The following is a 26,815-nucleotide window of genomic DNA, read 5'->3' as shown; positions in this document are numbered from 1 at the left end:
CCAGGAAGGCCTGAATGAGCATGGATATGTGTAATATAGAAATGACACAAACGTGATTGAATGAGAGTCTGAACAGACAAAAACAATTGAGTCAATTCCAAATCGGAAGAAGTGGGGCTGTAACAAAATTGGGAAACATGGAGGCAATATGGTAGAAGAAGTAACTGAGCAAACCTGTTACCTTTCTGCAAATATATATTCTGGGTGACTTGAACCATTACTGAAATTTCCCCTATGTAATCCTCATCAATAACTCCAGTCATGACCATGAGCACTTGCATAGTACAACTGCTATGACCTAAAATCAGTCCCACAGTTTGAGGCGGTATCAGGCCATAATACCCAGTGTTAATTTTATAAGAATTTATCATTAAAAGTTCCATATCTCTAGGACAAGGAATATTAACATAAGCACTATGTTGTGTAGCTGTCTGAAACTGAAGAATATTAGGAAGATTCCCTTCTTTGTGTGCGGGGCTGAAGGGCAGCCCCTTTTTAGTTTCCTGACTGGCAATCTTTCTTTTGTAATAGTGGATTCCCTGCTTTGTCATATTTCAACTTGCATTCATTTAGCCAATGATTCCCTTTTTTTGCATCACGGGCAAGGACCAGGAGGTTTCCCTTTCTCTTTGAAATTCATAGTTGTAGGAGGCTGCCTTGGTCCAATGGAGAGGCAGCACTGCTTTTTCATATGGTGGGCTTCCCACAATTAAAACATTTCAAATTCATAACCTTTTGTGCTGCGAGAGTTCCATGGCTGCAACTTTAGCTATATGCTGAATGGAGCCAATGTTTCGACAGACTTTCATAAAATCCATAATAGATCCGGTTTCTTGAATTGGTCAGATCACATTCTGACAGTCCTCATTAACATTTTCAAATGCCAATTGTTTTAGCAACATTTGCTGCAGATTAGCATCCTTAATGAATTTCTCTACAGCGTCTTTAAGTTTTTCTAGAAATTGGGCATATTCTTACCATGGCCCTTGAAATATTTTCACAAAAGATCCATCAGATAGATAAAGCACTGTCAACCTTTGTCCAGGAATGCAAGGCAACCTCCTTTATCCAATATACCATGGATGGGGCAGTATTCTGTAATTGAGCCCCTACCTCAGTCATAGTGCCAATTCCTGTTAAAATGTCAAAAGTAAGTTGAGCAGGATTTCTACGACTTTGTTGTTCCTGTAAAATTTCTTTTGCCTCATCACTAACCCACATTTGTCACTGCAACAGTTGTTGAGGAGTCAAAACCATTTTACCTACCACTGCAAAGTCGGCAGGAAGCCAGTGATCTGCCCAATTCTGAAGGAATTCAAGACAGTATGGAGAAGTGGGCCCATAAAGAGTGTGTGCTTTTTTGAAAGCAGAAACTAAAGTAAAATCAGCAGGATTCTCCCGGGAGCCATTATGGGAGGTCCCGCCCATGACGAGGTCATGAAGAAAATACCAGGCAGGCAAGGCCGTCCAGGACCCCATCCATGATGAGGTCACGAGGAAAAAACCTGACAGGCAAGGCCGTCTAGGATAAGGGACCCTCCAGATTGACCTCCACCTCTACCCCACCCAGTATCCTCCCACCTTTTACTGCTGTTGTTCTTGTTTGCCCTGCTGCAGATTCTTGTGTTGCCTGTCGAGAGCTCTCCTACTCCTCTTTCACTGAATGAGGACCAACTTAAAACCCTGATTAAAAAATCTCCTGGACGCCACTACCCTATGAAGGGGCCAGGGATGAAGAAAATGCTTCAATTCAAACCCTTTTGCTGGCATTCTGGCTTGTTTGATAAATGTGTGCTCCCATTGCAAAAAATGCTCATGATTGTTCTAAACGTCTCACAGTATGCTAACAAAAGACACCATTAAGCATAGATCCCTCCGAAGGGTGCGAAAAGCTCCACAAATATTATAGCCACAAATGTGCCTAATAAAAAATAGTTTAGATAGAGATTAGCTGGTGACTTCTTGCAAGTAGTTAACTTTTAGACTAAGAGCCTATTCCATGCCATCTCTGCTATTTTTGCAATCCTTTGCATTTCTGTTCTGTAAAAATGTAATCCTATCTAGTTCCCATGGAGATGACACCTAATAGAAAGAAAATAGATTAACCACAAAAAAGACAGAATTGGCTATTGAAGTTGCTTAAAGTTGCACCAGGTGCAGGCCATAAATTGTCAACAGGCCTGAAAGCCAAAATTATACATAGAGATTAACCATTAAAAAGGCCCTAATAGGCACAGAGAACTTTGGAGGGTGAGGAATTCCTATTAGAAAAAACAAAACATATTATTTTAAAAGTGGTTATTAGATCAATGTTTGATTGATGTTAATGTGCTGAGGTTGTGCAGTGGAAACTATTGTTAATATAGTTGGAGATCTAGAAAAATAAGAGTTTAGCGCTAGTGTAAAAACAATAAGATAATTGTTAATTTTAACCAAGAGTGCTAAACAGGGGCTCCCTCACCAGAGCTGCAGAGTCTTTGTGTGCTAAGCTTTTTAGATAAATTTAGCTGAGAACTTCTGTAAAAAGATTGACTTTTATGTTAACAGGATTGTATTTCAATTATGTTGCAACCTGCTATATCACAAGACTGCCACTTTTCTGTTTTCTGCTAAGTTAAAGCCAGAAGATAATGTACAAAAAATCTATGGGAAAAGACTCTCAGAAACAAAAATATACAGAGCACACCTGGTTTCGTGAAGGACAAGCTGACGTAATGTTAAACTAAGTCTGTATGCTTATCTGCCCCTTAGAAATGTACCAACTTAGGGTATAAAGGCTATGGTGAAAAATAAAGCAACTGCCAGACTCTGCTGCATTCCTGGTCTGGTCTCTTTCTTTCTCTCTTTTCTTTCTCTCTCTCTCTCTCTCTCATTCTCTGATGCCATTCATCTTGAGGGTTCCCCTGGATCCTGCTGGGGCTGGACCCCAGCAGGGTTCCCGGTAACATGACCTGGTTGTGGTTGGTTAAATACAATGGGGAATGCACATTTAATTAAGTCCCGCGGTGGTAAAGCATCAAGGGAAACATGCGAAGGGAGTGTTAGAGCAGGAGCAGACGGAGGAGCAGTGCTAGGTAATTCCTTCAGCAGTGGGGGAAAATTACTTTCAGTTTTAGGAGACCAAAAGTCACAAATAGCAGATGGTTGTTTGCTCTCATGGCCAACATCAGTGGGTTCCTTCTGATCAAAAAGAACATTCTTATGAAGTAAAGAACCTTGCATATCCTTTTCACCTAATTCATGTTCATGTACAGATTGCATTGTTTCTACTTCTACATCAACCTTTTTGCCATCAAGTTGTTCGATAACGGTCCGAATCAATGCCCAAGTAACCCACCATCAGGGAGGAATTGGAGAACCTCGGCGATATGCAGTGAAGACATTATTTTGAACGTGTTGTGGTACTTGTTCATCTAAAGTTCCTTCCTCAGGAAACCAAGGATTGTATTCTAAAACAAGCTGATAACATTCAGTTAACTGATCAACAGAAACGTTAGTGCCAAATTGTTTCAAAAAATGATGCTTAAGTGAAACAAAATGTATCTGACTTGCCTGGTGTCCCATTGTCTGCTTACCTCCTTCTGCAGGAATCTTTCTCCATGTTCAACTCGTTGTGACCTCGAGTCCCATGTTGGGCGCCACTTGTGGAAAGCTCAGTGGAGTAGACTCTGATAAAAAGACACAGACAGCCTCTCTGGGAGACTGACAAAACTTTACTTCTACAGTGAATCACTTTATACATGAAAGCATGGAAAGAGCTTACAAAAAACAAGATTACACAGATGGAGCTTGTACAAAAACCAAGGTTACACAGATGGAGCTTGAGCAAGTTGATAACAGAAAGTTTACAAAGTTTATGAGACACATAGACTCTACAGGATCAAAAGACAGTCTGTTTTCCTCGAGGTAAGCTTGTTATCCTCAGCACTATTCTCATGCAGTCGTAAAAGCCATATATGCAGGAAATGTTTCCCAGAGCAAAACCTTGAGACATGCCTGGTGGCCCTGGCCCTTCACCAGTTCCTTGTGAGGACCTTCTCAAGGCAGTCACGTAGTTTCCCTCAACAATAGCCTTGACAAAACAGACCTTTGTTGGCAAAGTAATGTCTCTGCTTTTTAATATGCTGTCTATGTTGGTCATAACTTTTCTTCCAAGGAGTAAGTGTCTTTTAAATTCATGGCTGCAGTCACCATCTGCAGTGACTTTGGAGCCCCCCACCTCCACCAAAAAAAAAAAAAACCTGCCACTGTTTCCACTTTTTCCCATCTATTTGTCATTAAGTGATGGGACCAGATGCCATGATCTTAGTTTTCTGAATGTTGAGCTTTAAGCCAACTTTTTCACTCTCCTCTTTCAATTTCATCAGGAGGCTCTTTAGTTCTTCTTCACTTTCTGCAGTTCACTTATTTCACTTCACTTTCTTCACTTTCACAAGGGTGGTGTCATCTGCATATATGAGGTTATTGATATTTCTCTTGGCAATCTTAATTCCAGCTTGTGCTTCCTCCAGCCCAGCGTTTCTCATGATGTACTCAGCATATAAGTTAAATGAGCAGGGTGATGATATATAGCCTTGATGCACTCCTTTCCTGATTTGGAACCAGTCTGTTGTTCCATGTCCAGCTTTAACTGTTGCTTCCTTACCTGCATACAGATTTCTCAAAAGTCAGGTCAGGTGGTCTGGTATACCCATCTCTTTAAGAATTTTCCACAGTTGTGGTGATCCACGCAGTCAAAGTCTTTGGCTTAGTCAATAAAGCAGAAATAGAGGTTTTTCTGGGACTCTCTTGTTTTTTTTTTTTTTTTTTTTTTTTTTTTTTTTTTTTTTTTGATAATCCAGCAGATGTTGGAAATTTGACCTGTTGTTCCTCTGCCTTTTCTAAAAGCATTTTGAACATTTGGAAATTCACAGTTCACATATTATTGAAGCCTGGCTTGGAAAATTTTGAACATTACTTTACTAGTGTGTGAGATGACCGCTATTGTGAGGTAGTTCAGGCATTCTTTGGCATTGCCTTTCTTTGGGATTGGAATAAAAACTGACCTTTTCCAGTCCTGTGGCCACTGCTGAGTTCTCCAAATTTGTGGGCATATTGACTGCAGCATTTCCACAGCATCATCTTGTAGAATTTGAAACAGTTCAACTGGAATTCCATCACCTCCACTAGCTTTGTTCATACTGACGCTTCCTAAGTCTTACTTGACTTCGCATTTCAGGATGTCTGGCTCTAGGTGAGTGATCATGCCATCGTAATTCTCTCAGTTGTGAAGAACTTTTTTGTATACTCTTCTGTGTATTCTTGCCACCTCTTCTTAATAGCTTCTGCTTCTGTTAGGTCCATACAATTTTGGTCCTTTTTTGAGCCCATCTTTGTATGAAATTCTCCCTTGGTATCTCTAATTTTCTTAAGAGACCTCTAGCCTTTCCTATTTGTTGTTTTCCTCTATTTCTTTACACTGATTAGTGAGGAAGGCTTTGTTATTTCTCCTTGCTATTCTTTGGAACTCTGCATTAAAATGGGTATATCTTTCTTTTTCTCCTTTGTTTTCACTTCTCTTCTTTTCACAGCCATTTGTAAGGCCTCCTCAGACAACCATTTTGCTTTTTTGCATTTCTTTTTCTTGGGGATGGTCTTGATCCCTGTCTCCTGTACAATGTCTCAGACCTCTGTCTGTAGTTCATCAGGCACTCTGTCCATCAGATTTAATCCATTGAATCTTTATGTCACTTCCACTGTATAATCACAAGGGATTTGATTTAGGTCATACCTGAATGGTCCAGTGATTTTTTTTCCCTGCTTTCTTCATTTTCAGTCTAAATTTCACAATAAAGACTTCATGATGCAAGCCACAGTCAGCTCCCGGTCATTTCTTGCTGACTATATAGAGCTTCTCCATCTTGGGCTGCAAAGAAAATAATCAATCTGATTTACGTATTGGCCATCTGGTGATGTCCATGTGTAGAATATTCTCTTGTGTTGTTGGAAGAGGGTGTTTACAATGACCAGTGCATTCGCCTGTCAGAACTCTATTTGCCTTTGCCCTGCTTCATTCCGTACTCCAAGGTCAGTTACTGTACTCCAAGCAGTTACTCCAGTAATGGCTATTCCTGGTGTGCTGAGTCGCTTGGTTGTGTCTGACTCTTTGTGACCTCAGAAACTGTAGCCCACCAGGATCCTTTGTCCATGGTATTCTCCAAGCAAGAGTACTTGAGTGGGTTCAATGTCCTCCTCCAGGTGTTCTCCCTCACCCAGGGGTTGGACCCATTTCTTCCACCTTGCAGGCAGATTCTTTACTGTCTGAGCCACCAGGAAACCTATTAGGGGAGGAGACTCTAAAGCTCCTGTGATTTTCTAGTATCTATTTATGTGAAGAATATAGTGTTCAAACCCTGACTTCACATACCAATTTTCTGGCCCAGGAAATTAGATTTTTTGTGTCTTGCTTACTTCTTTGTGAAATGTGTATAGTGCGTTTGTCAAAAAGTTTGTTCTGGTTTTTCTGTAACATATTATGGAAAAACTGGAATGAACTTTTATGCCCAGTCCAACATTATTAAGAAATTGTAAGTTTACATTCACTAATTAGTTGTTATTTACTTAATAATAAGTTGAAAAAATATTGCTTATTACTTCCAAAAACTACCTCTCAACCAGGACCCAAAACACTGGCAGTCACAAACACTAAAAACAAAGTCTGGCAAATGTTGTAGCAAAATGATGCCAAGTGGAGATACTGAGAGCTACTTATTACATTTACACTTTTTCAGTTCAGAATTGATAGTATGTTGGCATAAAGCAGAGCTGGTTGCAGTATTGGAGATACAATAACATAGGACTACTAATTAATGATGACATTTTAAATGATGACATTTTTAAAATAAATTATATAATTTTTTCATTTAAATAATAAGTTGCAAAGATATTTCAGAGTTTTTATCACACCTCACTGTACACTGTTAGTGGGAATGCAAAATGTTGCAGCTGCTATGGAAAATGGTATAGAGGTTCTTTATTAAGTTGGAAATTGAATTGTACATGATCCAGAAGTCCTGCTTATGGGTATTGTCCTAAAAATTTGAGATCAAGCTTTCAAAAATATGTTACCATTCCCACATTCACTGTAGAACCATTCACAATAGCCAGGGTGTGGAAACAACTGAAATCCCTATAAACAGATAGTCAGATAAAATAATGTGGTGCATATGTAAACAGTAGAATACAATCTGATCTTTATAAAGAAGGAAATTGTGTAATATGTGACTACATGGATGAAACTTGAGGACATTATGCCAAATGAAAGTGTCAGTCATAGAAAGACAAATACTGCATGATTCCATTTGTATGATATATCAGAATCAGGAGTAGAATAATAGTTAACAGACTAGTGAAGAGGGAAGCGGGAATTTACAAATCAATGGCTAAGAAGTTTCAGTTTAGCAAAACACACACAGTTGTACTGTACAAAATGATATGTGTAGTCAACAGTATTGCATTGTAACTGAATAATATCTTAAGAGGGTAGATCTCATATTGTGTTCTTACCACAGTAAAATAAAATATAAGAAAGAATTAATGGTATGTTATGATGACTAAAATTTAAATTTTATTTGGATTCCATCCGGTTTGTTTTTTCCCAGAAATACACTCTTTTCTCTCTGAGATGTAATCCAGGGTACCATATTGGATTAGTTTTCACATCTTCTCAGTATCCTCTGGTCTGAAACAGTGTTTCACTCCTTTCTTGTTTTTTCTTGACTTTTACAATTCTAAGGAATATTGGTGAGGTATCCTAAAGAAAGTTTGCCTTATGATTCTGTCACATTAAACTGGGATTGTAGATTTTCAATATGGTTTTATCACAGAGGTGAAGCTTTTCTCATGACATCATATCAGGGGTGAATTATATCCACATTACATCACTGGAGAAGACTACCTTTATCTTTTGCTTAATGCAGAGCTGGCCAAGTTTCTCTACTATCTACTTGAAAACTGGATTTGAAATGCCATTAATAACAATTATTTCTACTTTTTTCATATTTCAAAGTCTACATTTCATGTTTATTAGATGAATACTTATTATTTCAAAAGTTCAATGTCAAAATAGTAATTAATATGATAGAGATGGTGGTGTAATTATCTTTAATGATTTAGAAGAAAATGCATCTACTAAAATGACACAAGAGAGAGTGTTTTTACTAATTACATGGTTTGTGGTCCACTGAGTAGTACTCAGTGTCTGACTTTATTTTTCTGGACTCCAAAATCACTGCAGATGGTGATTGTAGCCATGATTTTAAAAGATGCTTACTCCTTGGAAGGAAAGTTATGACCAACCTAGACAAAATATTGAAAAGCAGAGACATTATTTTGCCAACAAAGGTCTGTTTAGTCAAGGCTATGGCTTTTACAGTGGTCATGTATGGATGTAAGAGTTAAACTATAAAGAAAGTTGAGAACCGAAGAATTGATGCTTTTGGACTGTGGTGTTGGAGATGGCTCTTGAGAGTCCCTTGGACTGCAAGAAGATCCAACCAGTCCATCCTGAGGGAGATCAGTCCTGGGTGTTCATCGGAAGGACTGATGTTGAGGCTGAAGTGCTAATACTTTGGCCACCTTATGAGATGAACTGGCTTATGTGAAAAGACCCTGCTGTTGGGAAAGTTTGAGGGCAGGAGGATAAGGGGACACAGAGAATGACATGGTTGGATGATTGGATGGGTTTGGGTGAACTCTGGGAATTCGTGATGGACAGGGAGGCCTGGCATGCTGCAGTTCATGGGGTCGCAAGAAGTTGGACACGACTGAGTGACTGAACTGAACTGAACTGAGTAATACTCCAAATACCATTCTGTGTACTTCGTATATTCGTGGTCATGGGGGGAAATATAAGTTCCAGGGTTTCGCAGAATTTAGACTGTGAATTCAGCTTTTAAATTTTTCTTTGTATTTTTTGATACCTCTAATGTCCCTAGAAATAAAATGCCATTTTGTTGACATGCTCATTGAAACATATTATCAATTTTGCAAGCCTAAAGTCTTTTAATATCTTAAAGAATGTTTGAATACTGAGAAGAAATAGACCTAAGAATAATTAATCCTAAAAATAAATTCTCAGTAAATTAATCAAGAACATCTGGTTTAAGGTTATTTTATGTTACTTTCTGTTTCTTTCAAATTAAGTGGAAAAGATGGAGCTACAGCTCATATAGATTATTCCACAAACTATAGAGTATCGCTTTCTATGATCAGAGACATTTCAGTTTGCACTAATACGGCATGAAGTGATTTTGACGATTAAAATTTTTATTACTGAAACTGGCAGCAATGAGCAATAGGGAAATTGCAAAAATACACAGAATTCTGTAATTCCATAAACCTAGTTCCAATTTGAATACAAACCTACCTTTAATCCACTGATTTTCTCCAAAATCATTTAAAATTGCTAAGGTTGAACACCAAACTGATTTTTCAGTCTATTTTGTTATTGATGTGAGTATTGCATCAATAAACTAAAACAGTGGTTCTAGTCTTCCTAATATACCAAAGTGTTGCTTATATTTTCAAATGTCAAAGGAGAGTCATTTATTAAAATAATCTGAATAATAATGGGTATTTACAATGTATCTGCCCAGTACCACTTGCTATTGCAAAAAATATTCTGATGACACATTATTTATTTCTAGGGTTGTTTGTAGTGGATATCAAGCAGGCCTTCGTGGAGCTGAGTCTGTAGCCTGATACTTGATCTAGACAAAACTAAGATGAAACAGACCACCCATCTAATTTTACTGGTTTTATGTCTGTGTTTCGGGGTCCTTCATTTTAAGGCATTGCAGCTCTTGCTTCCCCACCTTGTCCACATTTGCCTCATCATAGCAGAGGTTTACTGATTGGTAGAGAAAATATGTAATTTTCATTGTCTTTGAATGCATTTTGCATAAAATTATTGTTGGTAAATATAATTATATCTTTCTGTTTCTCATAATATTATATGTACTTTATATTATATATTTAACCATATATTTCTGGCTGAGATGGTAAAGAATCTGTCTGCAATAAACCTGGGTTTGATCTCTGAGTTGGGAAGATCCCCTGTAGAAGGGAATGGCAGTCCACTCCAGTATTCTTACCTGGAGAATCACGTGGACAGAGAAACACAGTGGGCTACAGTCTGTGGTTTTTCAAAGAGTCAGACATAAGAGAGCAACTAACACTCACTTATAATTTTAGATATATATCAAAAAGGTTTAGCTGCTAAGTCATACTGGAGTGGGTTGCCATCTCCTTCTCCAGGGGATCTTCCCAACCTAGGGATTGAACTCAGGTCTCCTGCATTGCAGGTGGTCTCCTGCACTGCAGGTAGATTATTTACTGAAACAGCCACCAGAGAGGCCCACAGCAATACTGGGGTGGGTTGCCATTTCCTTCTCCAGGGAATCTTCCCCACTCAGGAATCGAACCTGTGCCTCCTACATTGAAGGTGGATTCTTTACTGTTAAGCAATTGTGGAAGCCTTTTATATTAAAATAGATGATCTAAAATCACATTTAAAAATAATTAATAAAAATTAATTAGCTTCAATTAATGAATGAATCAATGTTAAGCAAAATTTCAATATAAAAAACCCAAAAATTATCCCAGGAGGCACTATAACCTTAATGGAGGTTTTGATGGAAGATACATGATTATTTCATGAATAAAATTCTATAATTAATTTAAGCACAAGATAGAAGGCATGAACTAGTTACAACTTAAGATGTATGCCAATTAACAAACTTTATGGGTACTTAATTCTTTAATATGATTAGAATATTAAAAATATATACTAAGATTTACATGGCACCTTTTACATATCATGTGATCTCTGTGATCCTTAGTGTAACTGTTAGAACCATAACAGAGTACTCTGCTTCTTTTTGGCATGTCAAAATTTTGAGATTTACAATTTGCTTTGTGTTCCAAATTTATATTTTAGTTGTATATTAAAAATACTAGCTAAGGGCTATATTTTAAAGGATAGCATGAATAGTCTGTATTTTAGTGGTTCTCATAATTTATCATGCATCAGAAATCACCTGGAGGGTTGGATAAATCACAGATTGTGGGCTCCATTCCAGAGTTTTTGATTCAGGATGTTGGAGATGGGGCTTTAGAATTTTCATCCCTGACATATTCTTAGGTGTCCCTGCTGCTGCTGGTTTGAGGACCATACCTGGAGAATATATACCAACTCCCCAGAAACACATGAAGCTTCTGCCTTTTCTGTTTCTCTTTTCTACTCATTTCTATTTTTCAGGAATAATGTTTTGTCCTTTGTTCAACAGGAATCATTCTGCTATCAGAAGGAAATCAGAGTATCATATCCATGTTTATTCTCCTGAGTTTTTCAGAATATCCAGGACTCCAGGTCCCATTTTTCCTTGTTTTCTTGCCTGTCTACATGGTCACTGTGGTAGGGAATTTAGGCATGATCATAATCATCAAGATCAATTCAAAACTTCACACCATCATGTACTTTTCCCTTAGTCACTTGTCCTTTGTTGATTTCTGTTTTTCTGCTGTAGTTACACCCAAACTGTTGGAGAATTTGATTGTGGAGGACAGAACCATTTCTTTCTCTGGTTGCATTGTGCAATTTTGTTTCACGTGCCTATTTGGTGTAGCAGAAACATTCATGTTAGCAGCCTATGACAACTTTGTGGCAGTCTGCAACCCCTTGCTCAATGCCCCTGTGATGTCTCTGAAGTACTGTGCTCTCTTGGTGCCTGACTCTTAATCATGGGGTGTAGTGTGCTCCATAACACTCACATATTTTCTTCTTGCATTATCCTATTGCAAGTTTAGCACCATAAATAATTTTATCTGTGACAACTCTGTAATTGTTTCTATCTCCTGCTCAGATCCCTGTATCAGTCAGATATTATGTTCTATTATTGCCATATTCAATGAGGCGTAGCAGTCTGGTGATTATTCTGATGTCCTATATATTCATTTTTATCACTATTATAAGGATGCCCTCTGCAAGTGCGTGCTGGAAAACCTTCTCCACCTGTGCTTCCTACCTGGCAGCCATCAGCATCTTCCATGGAACCATCCTTTTCCCTTACTGCATTGCTAATCCAAAAACTTCTTGGCTCACAGTTAAAGTGTCTTCTGTGTTTTACACAATAGTGATTCCTATGCTGAACCCCTTGATCTACAGCTTGAGAAACAAAGAAGTAAATAATACATTCACAAGATTAGTTTTCACAAAATCACTTTGTCATGACACCTAATATTCTTAGACTCATTATTCTATTTCTGAAAAAAGCTGATTTACTATGCTACAGATTGATCCATTCTTGGTTTTATTCCTGAAAAAATAGAAATAGTGAAATTGATGATTCAAATCTTTTAATAAATAAGCTTTTAGTTAATATACCTATGGCAGGATAACTTTTTATTGATAGTTGATTATTGATTGTTGCAGACATCAATGTTTAGCAAAATAGCTATAAACTACATTTAAACCAAAATAAACAAAAATTTTGACTGTTTCTTGTAATACTTGTAAATTGCTTTTGAGTGAATTCAAATTTATTAAAAGTTTATGGGTACAGAGTGAAATAAGCCATTTTTTTTCTGCCTTAGCCAGTTGGCATGAACATCATAAGAAAGATGACTAAGAAGAAAGTTCAAGTTTCATGCAAAGAACGTTTATGAATCCCTTTTCAAAACACAAGTCTGGGAAAATTAAAGACAGGAGGGCAATGTGGACTCCAAGAACTAATCAACTGGACACACAATGGCAATAAAATATGAGTCATCAACCAATAACACAATTATGCTAATCATACAATGACCAAATGTTGTCTTAGACTAGTGTTTAGGCACGCATGACAGCAATCTAGAAAAGAAGACACCTGGAGTCAGTAGGGAGAAGAGAGCCTGATGAAATGTATTAGGTTTTGTTCCCACTTTGGCCCCTGGTAACCCTGTTTCTTTATTATATTTTTAGGGTTCAAACTCGTACATTCTGAAAACAATTAGGTATCATCAGTTAGAGCTCATAGCCCATGAAAAGCAATTTTACTTCATGTGTTTTGCTATTGATAATAAAAAATGTCTTGTTAAAACTTTTCAGTGACTGCTATTAATTAATTACTTTATTTTATTTTATTATTGGAATACAATTGCTTTATGAATTCTTTACCATATATAGTATAATTTTATATGTGTGTTTCCAAAGAAAGGACTTCCCTTGCGGCTCAGCTGGTAAAGAACCCACCTGCAATGCTGGAGACCTGGGTTGATCCCTGGGTTGGGAAGATCTCCTGGAGATGGGAAAGGCTACCCACTCCAATATTCTGGCCTGGAGAATTCCAAAGGGGTCTCAAAAAGTTCTACATGACTGAGCAACTTTCCCTTCCAAAGAAAAACTTATTCTCAGCTCATCAGATATGTGCAAGTCAAACATAAGTCCCTAGACTAATAATCATACTCCAGAGCTGGCTTAAGCAAATGTTTCATCATATTGTAGCTTATAATGAATCATTTGCTAATCATTGCATAATAAATGGTGGAAGTCAATTTCTATTCATGAAATGTATAGCCTGCTGACCAGCAAACAAAATTAAAATATCATTCTACTTTCCCCATGTTCATATCCTTATTTTATTACAAAAGTTTTCCAGTAATCAAGGCAATAGGATACTAGACTAATAGGGTACCAAAATGGACTCAAGTGTCCCTGGTCATTTAAATTTCAAAAATACCTGTCATTATAATTCAACAGAGAAATGATAATTTTCAATAAAGAAGGCTGAAATAATTGAGTGAGCATACACAACTATTAACATGAATGAAATGAAATGAATCATTGTTGTTGTTCAGTCACTAAGTCATTTCTAACTCTTTGCCACCCCATGGATTGCAGCTCACCAGGCTTCTCTAGCCTTCACCATCTCCCAGAGTTTGTTCAAACTCATGTCCATTTTGTCAGTGATGCTATTCAACAATCTCATCCTCCGTTGCCCCCTTCATCTGTCCTCAACCTTTCCTAACATCAGGGTCTTTTCCAATGAGTCGGCTCTTCTCATCTGATGGCCAAAGTATTGGAACTTCGGCTTCAACATCAGTTCTTCCAACGACTATTCATGGCTGATCTCCTTTGAGATTGACTGTTTTGATCCCCTTGCTATCCAAGGGACTCTCAAGAGTCTTCTCTAGCACCACAATTCAAAAGTAACAATTTTTGTCAATCAGCCATCTTTATGGCCCAACCCTCACACCTGAGTGTGACTACTGAAAAAAACCATAGCTTTGTCAGCAAGGTTATGTCTGTACGTTTTAATACACTTGACTATGTTTGTCATGGTTTTCCTTCAAAGAAGTTATAGATGAATGAACCATAGATGTAGGCATAAAAATTAAAACTAAAAAATTTAGCATAAAACAAAATATCTTTCAAAACTTGGGGTAAGAGTTTTTTGAAAGAACATAAAAATGATGGATCTTTAAAAAGCTATAAAAAGAACTTTATTACCATTAAAAATAGTTGAGAAAAGTTTCTTAATCATAAATGACACCATTAATAAAATGAAAATATAAACTATAGACTGTGAGTAAATATTTGTGAAACTTATATTTGATAAATTATTTCTACATAAACATACAGAGAAATCTTTATAGTCACAACAACAAGGAAAAAAAAAAAAACATTTAAAAGTTTGATGGAGGAGAAGCCAAGATGGCGGAGGAGTAGGACGGGGAGACCACTTTCTCTCCTACAAATTCATCAAAAGAATAACTGAACACAGAGCAAACTTCACAAAACAACTTCTGATCGCTAGCTGAGGTCACCAGACGCCCAGAAAAGCAGCCCATTGTCTTCGAAAGGAGGTAGGACAAAATATAAAAGATAAAAAGTGAGACAAAAGAGCTAAGGACGGAGATCCGTCCTGGGAAGGGTCTTAATAGAGGACGTTCCCAGACACCGGGAAACCCTCGCACTGGCCGCCCTGGGGGAAGTGTTTGAATCTCAGAGGGCAACCTGACTGGGAGAGAAACAATAAAAAAAACCCATAGATTATGAGCCTAAAAGCAACTCCCAGCAGAAAAGTACCCCAGACACCCGCATCTGCCACCAGCAAGTGGGGACGGAATGGAGAGGAGCAGGCGGCATTACTTGGGGTAGGGTCTGAACCTGAGTGCCCTGAGGACAATCGGAGGGAGCTTTTGTGAGTTCCCAGCTTGAACTGTGGGAGAGCAAAAGAGAGAGAGAAAATTAACCGGCCTGAACACACTGCCGGCTGTTCGCAGAACAAAGAGACCAAGATTCTGGATGGTCGACAACCGCCGGGAGGGTCGCAGCGAGACACAGGGCGCAGGCACCCGACCAGCGTGGGCAGGGACTGGGGCTGGCGACGCGGAGGGCAGAAGGCACACGCACCGGACTGGTGCCTGCGGAATCTGAGACTGGGACCACGGAAGGGAGTGGGCGCGCACACCCGGGGAGAGTGCGCCCATCAAGCGTCAAGCCCCTGGCTGCCTGGACCGCTCTGACGGGGAAGGTACAAAGAGTTGGCGCAGCTTTCTGTTCCGACCTTTGGCGGAACACCCGAGGGCTGGAACCGCGCGCAGCGCGGGGCACAGTCCATATAGAGCAGCCGGAGCCTGAGCAGCGCCGGCCCCGCCCCGCAGCGCCAGCCGCGCCCTGCAGCTCCAGCCCCTCCCTGCAGCGTGACGGAACTAGCTACCTGAATAAGAGTCTACCTCCGCCCGCCTATGTCAGGGCAGAAATGAGGCCCTGAAGAGACCGGCAAACAGAAGCCAAATAAACAAAGGGAACCGCTTCAGAAGGAACTGGTGCAACAGATTAAAATCCCTGTAGGAAACACTGACTACACCGCAAGGGGCCTGTAGATATCGAGAAGTGTAAGCTGGAACGAGGAGCTATCTGAAACTGAGCCGAGCCCACACTGACCACAACAGCTCCAGAGAAATTCCTAGATATATTTTTACTTTTTGTTTTTTTTAAGTAAGAAAAATTTTTTTTTTTATTTTCTTTTTTCTCTTTTATTTTCCTTTAAAATTCCCTATTACTCCCCCATTACACCTTAACTTTCATTTTCATAAATTCTTACGATTTTTTAGTTAGGGAAAATTTTTTTTCCTCTTCTTTTTTTTTTTCTTTTTTTTCCCCTTCTTCTCTTCTATTTTCTATTTTTCTTTTTCTCTTATTTCTCTTAAAATCCTCTAGTACTCCTCTACTACTCCTTAATTATTCATTTTCAATACACTATAACCTTACAAAGAAGAAAGGAAAAAAAAGAAGAGAAGCCCTATTTTTAAACCAAATCACATATGTATTTCTAAAAATTTTTGGGGGGTGTTTTTGCTTTTGTTTTTAATATAGTATTTTTAAGAGTCTAACCTCTACTCTAGATATTTAATTTTTGTTCTTCAATATATGATATAAACTGTGAACATTTAAGAATCCAATATTCAGTTTCCATTTTTATTCAGGAGTGTGTTGATTATTCTCTCCCAATCTTGACTCTCTGTTTTATACCTAAGAACACCTCTATTTCCTCCTTTCCCCTTCTCTTCCCAATCCAATTTGTGAATCTTTGTGGGTGTCTGGGCTACGGAGGACACTCTAGGAACAGATGACTGCGTAGATCTGTCTCTCTCCTCTTGAGTCGCCCTTTTTCTCCTCCTGCTCATCTCTATTTCCCTCCTCCCTGTCCTCTTCTTCATGTAACTCTGTGAACCTCTCTGGGAGTCCCTAGAGAGGGAACGGGGACTGGGGAACGGGGGAGAATTTTTCGCCATTAACCTAGAAGTTTTATTATCAGTGCTGTATAGTTGGAGAAGTCCTGAGACTACAGGAAGAATAAAACTGAAATCCAGAGGCAGGAGATTTAAGCCCAAAACCTGAGAACACCAGAAAACTCCTGACTACATGGAACTTTAAGTAATAAGAGACCGTCCAAAACCCTCCATACCTACACTGAAACCAACCACCACCCAAGAGCCAACAAGTTTTAGAGCAAGACAAACCACGCTTATTCTCCAGCAACACAGGAACATAGCCCTGAAAGTCAACATACAGACTGCCCAAAGTCACACCTAACACATAGACCCAACTCAAAACTCATTACTGGGCACTCCATTGCTCTTCAAAGAGAAGAAATCAAGTGCTCCAGAACACTGACACAAGCTTCCCTAACCAGGAAACCTTGACAAGCCAACCGTCCAACCCCACCCACTGAGTAAAAACTCCACAATAAAAAGGAACCACAGACCTCCAGAATACAGAAAGCCCATTCCAGACACAGCAATCTAAACAAGATGAAAAGGCAGAGAAATACCCAACAGGTAAAGGAACATGACAACTGCCCACCAAGTCAAACAAAAGAGGAGGAGATAGGGAATCTCTCTGAAAAAGAATTTAGAATAATGATAATAAAAATGATCCAAAATCTTGAAAACAAAATGGAGTTACAGATAAATAGCCTGGAGACAAAGATTGAAAAGATGCAAGAAATGTTTAATAAAGACTTAGAAGAAATAAAAGAGAGTCAATTAAAAATGAATAATGCAATGAATGAGATCAAAAACACTCTGGAGGGAACCAAGAGTAGAATAACGGAGACAGAAGATAGGATAAGTCAGGTAGAAGATAGAATGGTGGAAATAAATGAAGCAGAGAGGAAAAAAGAAAACAGGATCAAAAGAAATGAGGACAACCTCAGGGACCTCTGGGACAATGTGAAATGCCCCAACATTCGAATCATAGGAGTCCCAGAAGAAGAAGACAAAAAGAAAGGCCATGAGAAAATACTCGAGGAGATAATAGCTGAAAACTTCCCTAAAATGGGGAAGGAAATAGCCACTCAAGCCCAAGAAACCCAGAGAGTCCCAAACAGGATAAACCCAAGGTGAAACACCCCAAGACACATATTAATCAAATTAACAAAGATCAAACACAAAGAACAAGTACTAAAAGCAGCAAGGGAGAAACAACAAATAACACACAAAGGGATTCCTATAAGGATAACAGCTGATCTATCAATAGAAACCCTCCAGGCCAGAAGAGAATGGCAGGACATAATGAAAGTAATGAAAGAGAATAATCTACAACCTAGATTACTGTACCCAGCAAGGATCTCATTCAGATATGAAGGAGAATTGAAAAGCTTTACAGATAAGCAAAAGCTGAGAGAATTCAGCACCACCAAACCAGCTCTTCAACAAATGCTAAAGGATCTTCTCTAGACAGGAAATGCAGAAAAGTTGTATAAACGTGAACCCAAAACAACAAAGTAAATGGCAACGGGACCACACCTATCAATAATTACCTTAAATGTAAATGGGTTGAATGCCCCAACCAAAAGACAAAGATTGGCTGAATGGATAAAAAAACAAGACCCCTATATGTCCTGTCTACAAGAGACCCACCTCAAAACAAGAGACACATACAGACTAAAAGTGAAGGGCTGGGAAAAAATATTTCACGCAAATGGAGAACAAAAGAAAGCAGGAGTCGCAATACTCATATCAGATAAAGTAGACTTTCAAATAAAAGATGTGAAAAGAGACAAAGAAGGACACTACATAATGATCAAAGGCTCAATCCAAGAAGAAGATATAACGATTATAAATATATATGCACCCAACATAGGAGCACTGCAATATGTACGGTAAACGCTAATGAGTATGAAAGAGGAAATTAATAGTAACACAATAATAGTGGGAGACTTTAATACCCCACTCACAACTATGGATAGATCAACTAAACAGCAAATCAACAAGGAAACACAAACCTTAAATGATACAATGGACCAGCTAGACCTAATTGATATCTATAGGACATTTCACCCCAAAACAATCAATTTCACCTTTTTCTCAAGTGCACATGGAACCTTCTCCAGAATAGATCACATCCTGGGCCATAAATCTGGTCTTGGAAAATTCAGAAAAATTGAAATCATTCCAGTCATCTTTTCTGACCACAGTGCAGTAAGATTAGATCTCAGTTACAGGAAAAAAATTGTTAAAAATTCCAACATATGGAGGCTAAATAACACGCTTCTGAATAACCAACAAATCATAGAAGAAATCAAAAAAGAAATCAAAATATGTATAGAAATGAATGAAAATGAAAACACAACAACCCAAAACCTATGGGACACTGTAAAAGCAGTGCTAAGGGGAAGGTTCATAGCATTACAGTCTTACATCAAGAAACAAGAAAAAAGCCAAATAAATAACCTAACTCTACACCTAAAGCAACTAGAGAAGGAAGAAATGAAGAACCCCAGCATCAGCAGAAGAAAAGAAATCTTAAAAATTAGGGCAGAAATAAATACAAAAGAAACTAAAGAGACCATAGCAAAAATCAACAGAGCTAAAAGCTGGTTTTTTGAAAAAATAAACAAAATTGACAAACCATTAGCAAGACTCATTAAGAAACAAAGAGAGAAGAACCAAATTAACAAAATAAGAAATGAAAAAGGTGAGATCATAACAAACAACACTGAAATACAAAGGATCATAAGAGACTACTACCAGCAGCTCTATGCCAATAAAATGAACAACTTGGATGAAATGGACAAATTCTTAGAAAAGTATAACTTTCCAAAACTGAACCAGGAAGAAATATAAGATCTTAACAGAACCATCACAAGCAAGGAAATCGAAACTGTAATAAAAAATCTTCCAGCAAACAAAAGCCCAGGACCAGATGGCTTCACAGCTGAATTCTACCAAAAAGTTAGAGAAGAGCTAACACCTATCTTACTCAAACTCTTCCAGAAAATTGCAGAAGAAGGTAAACTTCCAAACTCATTCTATGAGGCCACCATCACCCTAATTACAAAACCAGACAAAGATGCCACAAAAAAAGAAAATTACAGGCCAATATCACTGATGAACATAGATGCAAAAATCCTGAACAAAATTCTATCAAACAGAATCCAACAACATATTAAAAAAATCATACACCATGACCAAGTGGGCTTTATCCCAGGAATGCAAGGATTCTTTAATATCCACAAGTCAATCAATGTAATACACCATATTAACAAACTGAAAAATACAAACCATATGATTATCTCAATAGATACAGAGAAAGCCTTTGACAAAATTCAACACTCATTTATGATTAAAACTCTCCAGAAAGCAGGAATAGAGGGAACATACCTCAACATAATAAAAGCTATATATGACAAACCCACAGCAAGCATGACCCTCAATGGTGAAAAATTGAAAGCATTTCCCCTGAAATCAGGAACAAGACAAGGGTGCGCACTCTCATCACTACTATTCAACATAGTCTTGCAAGTTTTGGCCAGAGCAATCAGAGCAGAAAAAGACGTAAAAGGAATCCAGATAAGAAAAGAAGAAGTGAAACTCTCGCTGTTTGCAGATGACATGATCCTCTACATAGAAAACCCTAAAGACTCTTCCAGAAAATTACTAGAGCTAATCAATGAATATAGTAAAGTTGCAGGATATAAAATTAACACACAGAAATCCCTTGCATTCCTATATACTAACAAAGAAAAAACAGAAAGAGAAATTAAGGAAACAATACAATTCACCATTGCAACAAAAAGAATAAAATACTTAGGAGTATATCTACCTAAAGAAACAAAAGAACTGTACATGGAAAACTATAAAACAGTGATGAAAGAAATCAAAGAGGACAGAAACAGATGGAGAGACATACCGTGTTCATGGATTGGAAGAATCAATATTGTCAAAATGGCTATTCTACCCAAAGCAATCTATAGATTCAATGCAATACCTATCAAGCTACCAACGGTATTTTTCACAGAACTAGAACAAATAATTTCACAATTTGTATGAAAATACAGAAAACCACGAATAGCCAAAGTAATCTTGAGAAAGAAGAATGGAACTGGAGGAATCAACCTGCCTGACTTCAGACTCTACTACAAAGCCACAGTCATCAAGACAGTATGGTACTGGCAAAAAGACAGAAATATAGATCAATGGAACAGAATAGAAAGCCCAGAGATAAATCCACGAACCTATGGACACCTTATCTTTGACAAAGGAGGCAAGGATATACAATGGAAAAAAGACAACCTCTTTAACAAGTGGTGCTGGGAAAACTGGTCAACCACTTGTAAAAGAATGAAACTAGAACACTTTCTAACACCATACACAAAAACAAACTCAAAATGGATTAAAGATCTAAATGTAAGACCAGAAACTATAAAACTCCTAGAGGAGAACATAGGCAAAGCACTCTCCGACATAAATCTCAGCAGGGTCCTCTATGATCCACCTCCCAGAAAATTGGAAATAAAAGCAAAACTAAACAAATGGGACATAATGAAACTTAAAAACTTCTGCACTACAAAGGAAACTATAAGCAAGGTGAAAAGACAGCCCTCAGATTGGGAGAAAATAATAGCAAGTGAGGAAACAGACAAAGGATTAATCTCAAAAATATACAAGCAACTCCTGAAGCTCAATTCCAGAAAAATAAATGACCCAATCAAAAAATGGGCCAAAGACCTAAACAGACATTTCTCCAAAGAAGACATACAGATGGCTCACAAACACATGAAAAGATGCTCAACATCACTCTATTACAGAAATGCAAATCAAAACCACAATGAAGAACCATTACATGCCAGTCAGGATGGCTGCTATCCAAAAGTCTACAAGCAATAAATCCTGGAGAGGGTGTGGAGAAAAGGGAACCCTCTTACACTGTTGGTGGGAATGCAAACTAGTACAGCCACTATGGAAAGCAGTGTGGAGATTTCTTAAAAAATTGGAAATAGAGCTGCCATATGACCCAGCAATCCCACTTCTGGGCATACACACTGAGGAAACCAGATCAGAAAGAGACACGTGCACCCCAATGTTCATCACAGCACTGTTTATAATAGCCAGGACATGGAAGCAGCCTAGATGCCCATCAGCAGATGAATGGATAAGGAAGCGGTGGTACATATACACCATGGAATATTACTCAGCCATTAATAAGAATTCATTTGAATCAGTTCTAATGAGATGGACGAAACTGGAGCCCATTATACAGAGTGAAGTAAGCCAGAAAGATAAAGAACATTACAGCATACTAACACATATATATGGAATTTAGAAAGATGGTAATGGTAACCCTATATGCAAAACCGAAAAAGAGACACAGAAGTACAGAACAGACATTTGGATTCTGTGGGAGAAGGTGAGGGTGGGATGTTTCAAAAGAACAGCATGTATATTATCTATGGTGAAACAGATCACTAGCACAGGTGAGATGCATGAGACGAGTGCTCGGGCCTGGTGCACTGGGAGGACCCAGAGCAGTCGGGGGGAGAGGGAGGTGGGAGGGGGCGATCGGGATGGGGAATACGTGTAACTCTATGGCTGATTCGTGTCAATGTATGACAAAACCCACTGAAATGTTGTGAAGTAATTGGCCTCCAACTAATAAAATAAAATTTAAAAAAAATAAAAAAAATAAAGTGATTAGCCTCCAACTAATAAAAATAAATGAAAAAAAATGTTTCTAAAGCTGCTGTTTGTTTTTCAAGAAATCAGAATTTCATCAGAAAACAATCATTAGTTCTAATTGCTTGTTCTGAGGCCTCCAAAGAACAAAGAGCAACACAGGGAGTTTTCTCTAGGGTCTTGTTGCCACCAGGAGTAAAAGAGACATGAGAATCCTCTCCCCCAAACCAGTGACTCTCCAGAGCCTGGAGGGAGGCTGTTCTTTCCATATTCGGCTTTGCTTGTAGGTTTGAGAAAATAGGATCTTCTTTACTGTATAAGGTGATCTAGAACATATCTTAGGCTTGTCAGTTCTTTATGAGAAAAATTATTTTAGAGAAAATTTGAGCCACTGCAAACATTACATTTTTAGAACAGGAAGGCCATACTTTCTAGAGAGCTCTGTAGAGGGGCCTTGGTGTAACTGAACTTCTTCTAGTGTCCTGGACAAGTGTTTCCTGGGAGTGGAGGGACAGAGGGGTGTGAGAGTTTTCAGGTATGTGACTCTGTGCTTCTGTGATTTTTCAGACAATAGGGAGGTATTTACAGAAAACTGAAATGAAAGAACGAAATGAACCTTTTGGAGAAATAGAATCAATAGGACTAGCTCTAAATAATACTTTAGAGCGGGGGGAAAACTATGTCAGCTCATAAAAGCAAAATGAAAAAAAAAAAATGGGAAACAGTCATTGGGAAGAAACAAGATTGTAGACCATTATATCATTTGGGAGATAAGAAATAGTTTTAAGTCAGACAGAGGAAAAATGAAAAGCTATCGGAATAAAAGAATCAAGGCAATAGTTCTCAATTACAGGCAATTATGCACTTTCTTGACTTCCCTGGTGGCTCAGACGGTAAAGCGTCTGCCTACAATGTGGGAGACCCAGGTTCAATCCCTGGGTTGGGAAGATCCCCTGAAGAAGGAAATGGCAACCCACTCCAGTATTCTTGCCTGGAGAATCCCATGGATGGAGGATCCTGTTAGGCTATAGTTCATAAGGTCACAAAGAGTCAGACACAAGTGAGCAATTTCACTTTATGCACTTTCTCTCCCCTCCCAAGTGTACACGTGACGATATCTAGAGACCTTTTTTATTGCCATAATGGAGAGACCAGGGGGAGGGTGATGCTGTCATAGAGGCCAGAGATACTGTTATATGTGGTACCTTGAACAGTGTAGGTACCCATAAAAAAGAATAAATCAGCACAAAATATCAATAGTGCTGAGTTTGAGAAACTCTGAGAAAGCTCACTGGTAAAGAATTTTATAATAGCGAGAACTGATTTGGAAACATCGCCTTCTGACTGATCCTTAAATCCTTGGATATCTGAACATACAGGACCTTCAAGAGTCCTGCTACATGGAACCTCTAACCTTTAATGCTGAAACACCTAAAGCCAGTTGGTTCTAGGGATGTGGAAACAGAGATGACCTTACCAGATATATTAGTCTGAGCAAGAAGTCTTCATTATTTGATGGAGGGAATTTCTGGCAGGCAAGACCCTATTGTTCTAAAACAAGGAAGTCCCAAGTGGAATGTATTGTTCACTATAACATTCTAAATTCTTGTAGATATAAGGTTGACAGATTTAGCAAGCAAAAATACAGCATGGTAAATTTAATTTGAACTTCTGATAAACAATGAAGATTTAGTACGGAAACCTCCATAGAATACTTGGGATGCATTTATATCAATAATCCATTATCTATCTGAGATTCAAATGTAACTGGGCTTCCTATCTGTGTGCCAGTTTAAGAAATCCCATCTCTTTTTCTTTTTTTCCTATATTAAGAACTCCTTTATTTTAAGTGTCATCAGAGTGTGGAGAATCTCAATTTTGATCCATGCTTCCGACAATTTGAGTATTCTAGGTGCCTAAGGAAAAGAGAATCATCTAGACAACCTTCCCTGGTGGCTCAGAGGTTAAAGCATCTACCTGCAATGTGAGAGACCTGGGTTTGATCCCTGGGTCTGGAAGATCCCCTGGGAAGGAAATGACAACCCACTCCAGTATTCTTGCCTAGAGATTTCCATGGACAGAGGAACATGGTGGGTCTGAAATCCACAGGATCACAAAGACTGAGTGACTTCACTTTCACTTTCAAGGAAGAGAGAATCATCTAGACAAGTGTCAATATTTAGGACTTTTAATTATATTTATTTCTAAAAAGGGCTTCCCCTAACATCCATTCTTTATGTTCCATCTTTACACAGATCTTCAGAAGATCTCTGTGGCCCACACATAAATATTGAACTAACTTTTATAGCTTTATATCATGAAGTTTGTTTTTAAAGTGGTCAAAAGTATTAGCAAAATAAGGGGCAAAATGTGATCTTTGTAAAGTAGAAATGCTCATATCTCAGTCTGTAATGGGAATCACAGCCTGCTGTGTATGTCATTGGGAATTAAGGAATATGGGCTCTAGCTGTAGTTGAGCATCAATACCTGTATGTCACTAGGCAAGTCATAGTTTCTGTTTTCTCACATGTAAAGGAAGGCCCTTCAATAGGTATTATTTCCTGAAAGCTGTAAATCATTATTTAATTTGTTAGCTGACTTTTTGGTCAAAAAAGGAGGGATGATGATTAAAGTGCTAATCAGATATTTAAAATATGAGCATATGTAAGTACAAGTTTCCTGGTGATTTAATGGTAAAGGACTCAGCCCCCAATGCAGAAGACATGGGCTCAATCCCTGGGTGAGGAAGATCCCCTGAAGAAGGAAATAGCAACCCACTCTAGTATTCTTGCCTGAAAATTCCGTGGATAGAGGAGTCTGGCGGGCTGCAGTCCATGGGGTCGCAGAGTTAGACAGGAGTTACCAACTAAACAACAAAAAGTAAGTTGTCATTACTTACCACACAGACTAATCTTTGTTTATATCACAAATATGCACATATTTTATATAAAACTTATTTCTGATTATATGTTATTTCAAGTGTTTTCACTTTTTATTAATAACTGTATCAGCTAAAATTATTTCATTTTGCAGAATTCATGGATTTCAGTATTAAAATGTCTCACATGAGCATTTGATTACATGTTACAAACAAAATTGCTTGATTTATAATTATTACATTTGTATGTCATTAAAATTATATTTCAGAACTTGAATAGAATAAAGTGTTATAATGTTTGAGGAAAAAAATTAACTAGTAATTCTTTTCTGAAGCTGTAGCTATTTTTGCTTTGGATGATGAACCCCTATCAGGATTATAACACAGATTTATTTTGACTCATTTCATATCCCCTCTGAACAGGGCACAGGTTAAGTATGCTTTATGTGTCAATCACTCTCCTAATATTTTATTTCCAAGACAGATTTTCAGATCCGTCCATCAGGAAGCATGTCTCTGACCAATAGAAATATAACCATTGGGGCCACATTCGCCCTCCTGGGTTTTTCAGACTACCCAGAACTGCAAGCCCCCCTCTTCCTGGTGTTTCTGGCCATGTACAGCTTCAGCATAGCAGGGAACCTTGGCATGATGGTCATCATCAAAGTTAACCCCAAATTGCACACCCCCATGTACTTTTTTCTCAGCCACCTCTCATTCGTGGACTTTTGCTATTCTTCCATCATTGCTCCCAAGATGCTGGTGAACCTGCTTGCAGAAGACAGAACCATTTCATTTTCGGGATGTATGGTGCAATTCTTTCTCTTTTGCACCTTTGTGGTAACTGAATTAATTCTGTTTGCTGTGATGGCCTATGACCGCTTCATGGCTATTTGCAACCCTCTGCTCTACACAGTCGCCATGTCTCAGAGACTCTGTGCCATGCTAGTGGTCGTGTCGTATGCATGGGGAGTAACTTGCTCCTTGACTCTCACTTGTTCTGCTGTCAAATTATCTTTTCGCGGTTTCAACAGCATCAATCACTTCTTTTGTGAGCTTTCTTCCTTGATTTCCCTCTCTTATTCTGATTCTTCTCTCAGCCAGTTGCTTCTTTTCACTGTTGCCACCTTTAATGAGGTGATCACATTGCTTGTCATTCTCACGTCTTACGTGTTCATTGTTGTCACCACCTTGAAGATGCAGTCAGCCGGTGGGCATCGCAAAGCCTTCTCCACCTGCGCCTCCCACCTGACCGCCATCAGCATCTTCCACGGCACCATCCTCTTCCTCTACTGTGTGCCCAACTCCACAACCTCCAGGCACACGGTCAAAGTGGCCTCTGTGTTTTACACGGTGGTCATCCCCATGTTGAATCCCCTGATCTACAGCCTGAGAAATAAGGATGTCAAGGATACAGTGAGCAAACTAATGAAAGCAAAATTGTATTCACATTGA

The 26,815-nt window shown here is 38.5% G+C and overlaps 1 protein-coding gene and 1 pseudogene across 1 annotated transcript; both read left to right on the top strand.

Moving 5' to 3' along the window:
- The first annotated feature begins 3,748 nt into the window (after window positions 1–3,748).
- LOC136150211 (olfactory receptor 5D13-like) lies at window positions 3,749–12,278 on the top strand (annotated as a pseudogene).
- A 13,592-nt stretch (window positions 12,279–25,870) lies between these two features.
- On the top strand, window positions 25,871–26,815 carry LOC136149936 (olfactory receptor 5D16-like). The gene has a single exon (XM_065910632.1). The coding sequence runs from the start codon at window positions 25,871–25,873 to the stop codon at window positions 26,813–26,815; it is 945 nt and encodes a 314-aa protein (XP_065766704.1).

The sequence above is a fragment of the Muntiacus reevesi genome, chromosome 18 (genome assembly GCF_963930625.1).
Source record: "Muntiacus reevesi chromosome 18, mMunRee1.1, whole genome shotgun sequence".
NCBI classification, from domain to species: Eukaryota; Metazoa; Chordata; class Mammalia; order Artiodactyla; family Cervidae; genus Muntiacus; species Muntiacus reevesi.
This window is presented reverse-complemented; position numbering and strand designations above follow the sequence as displayed.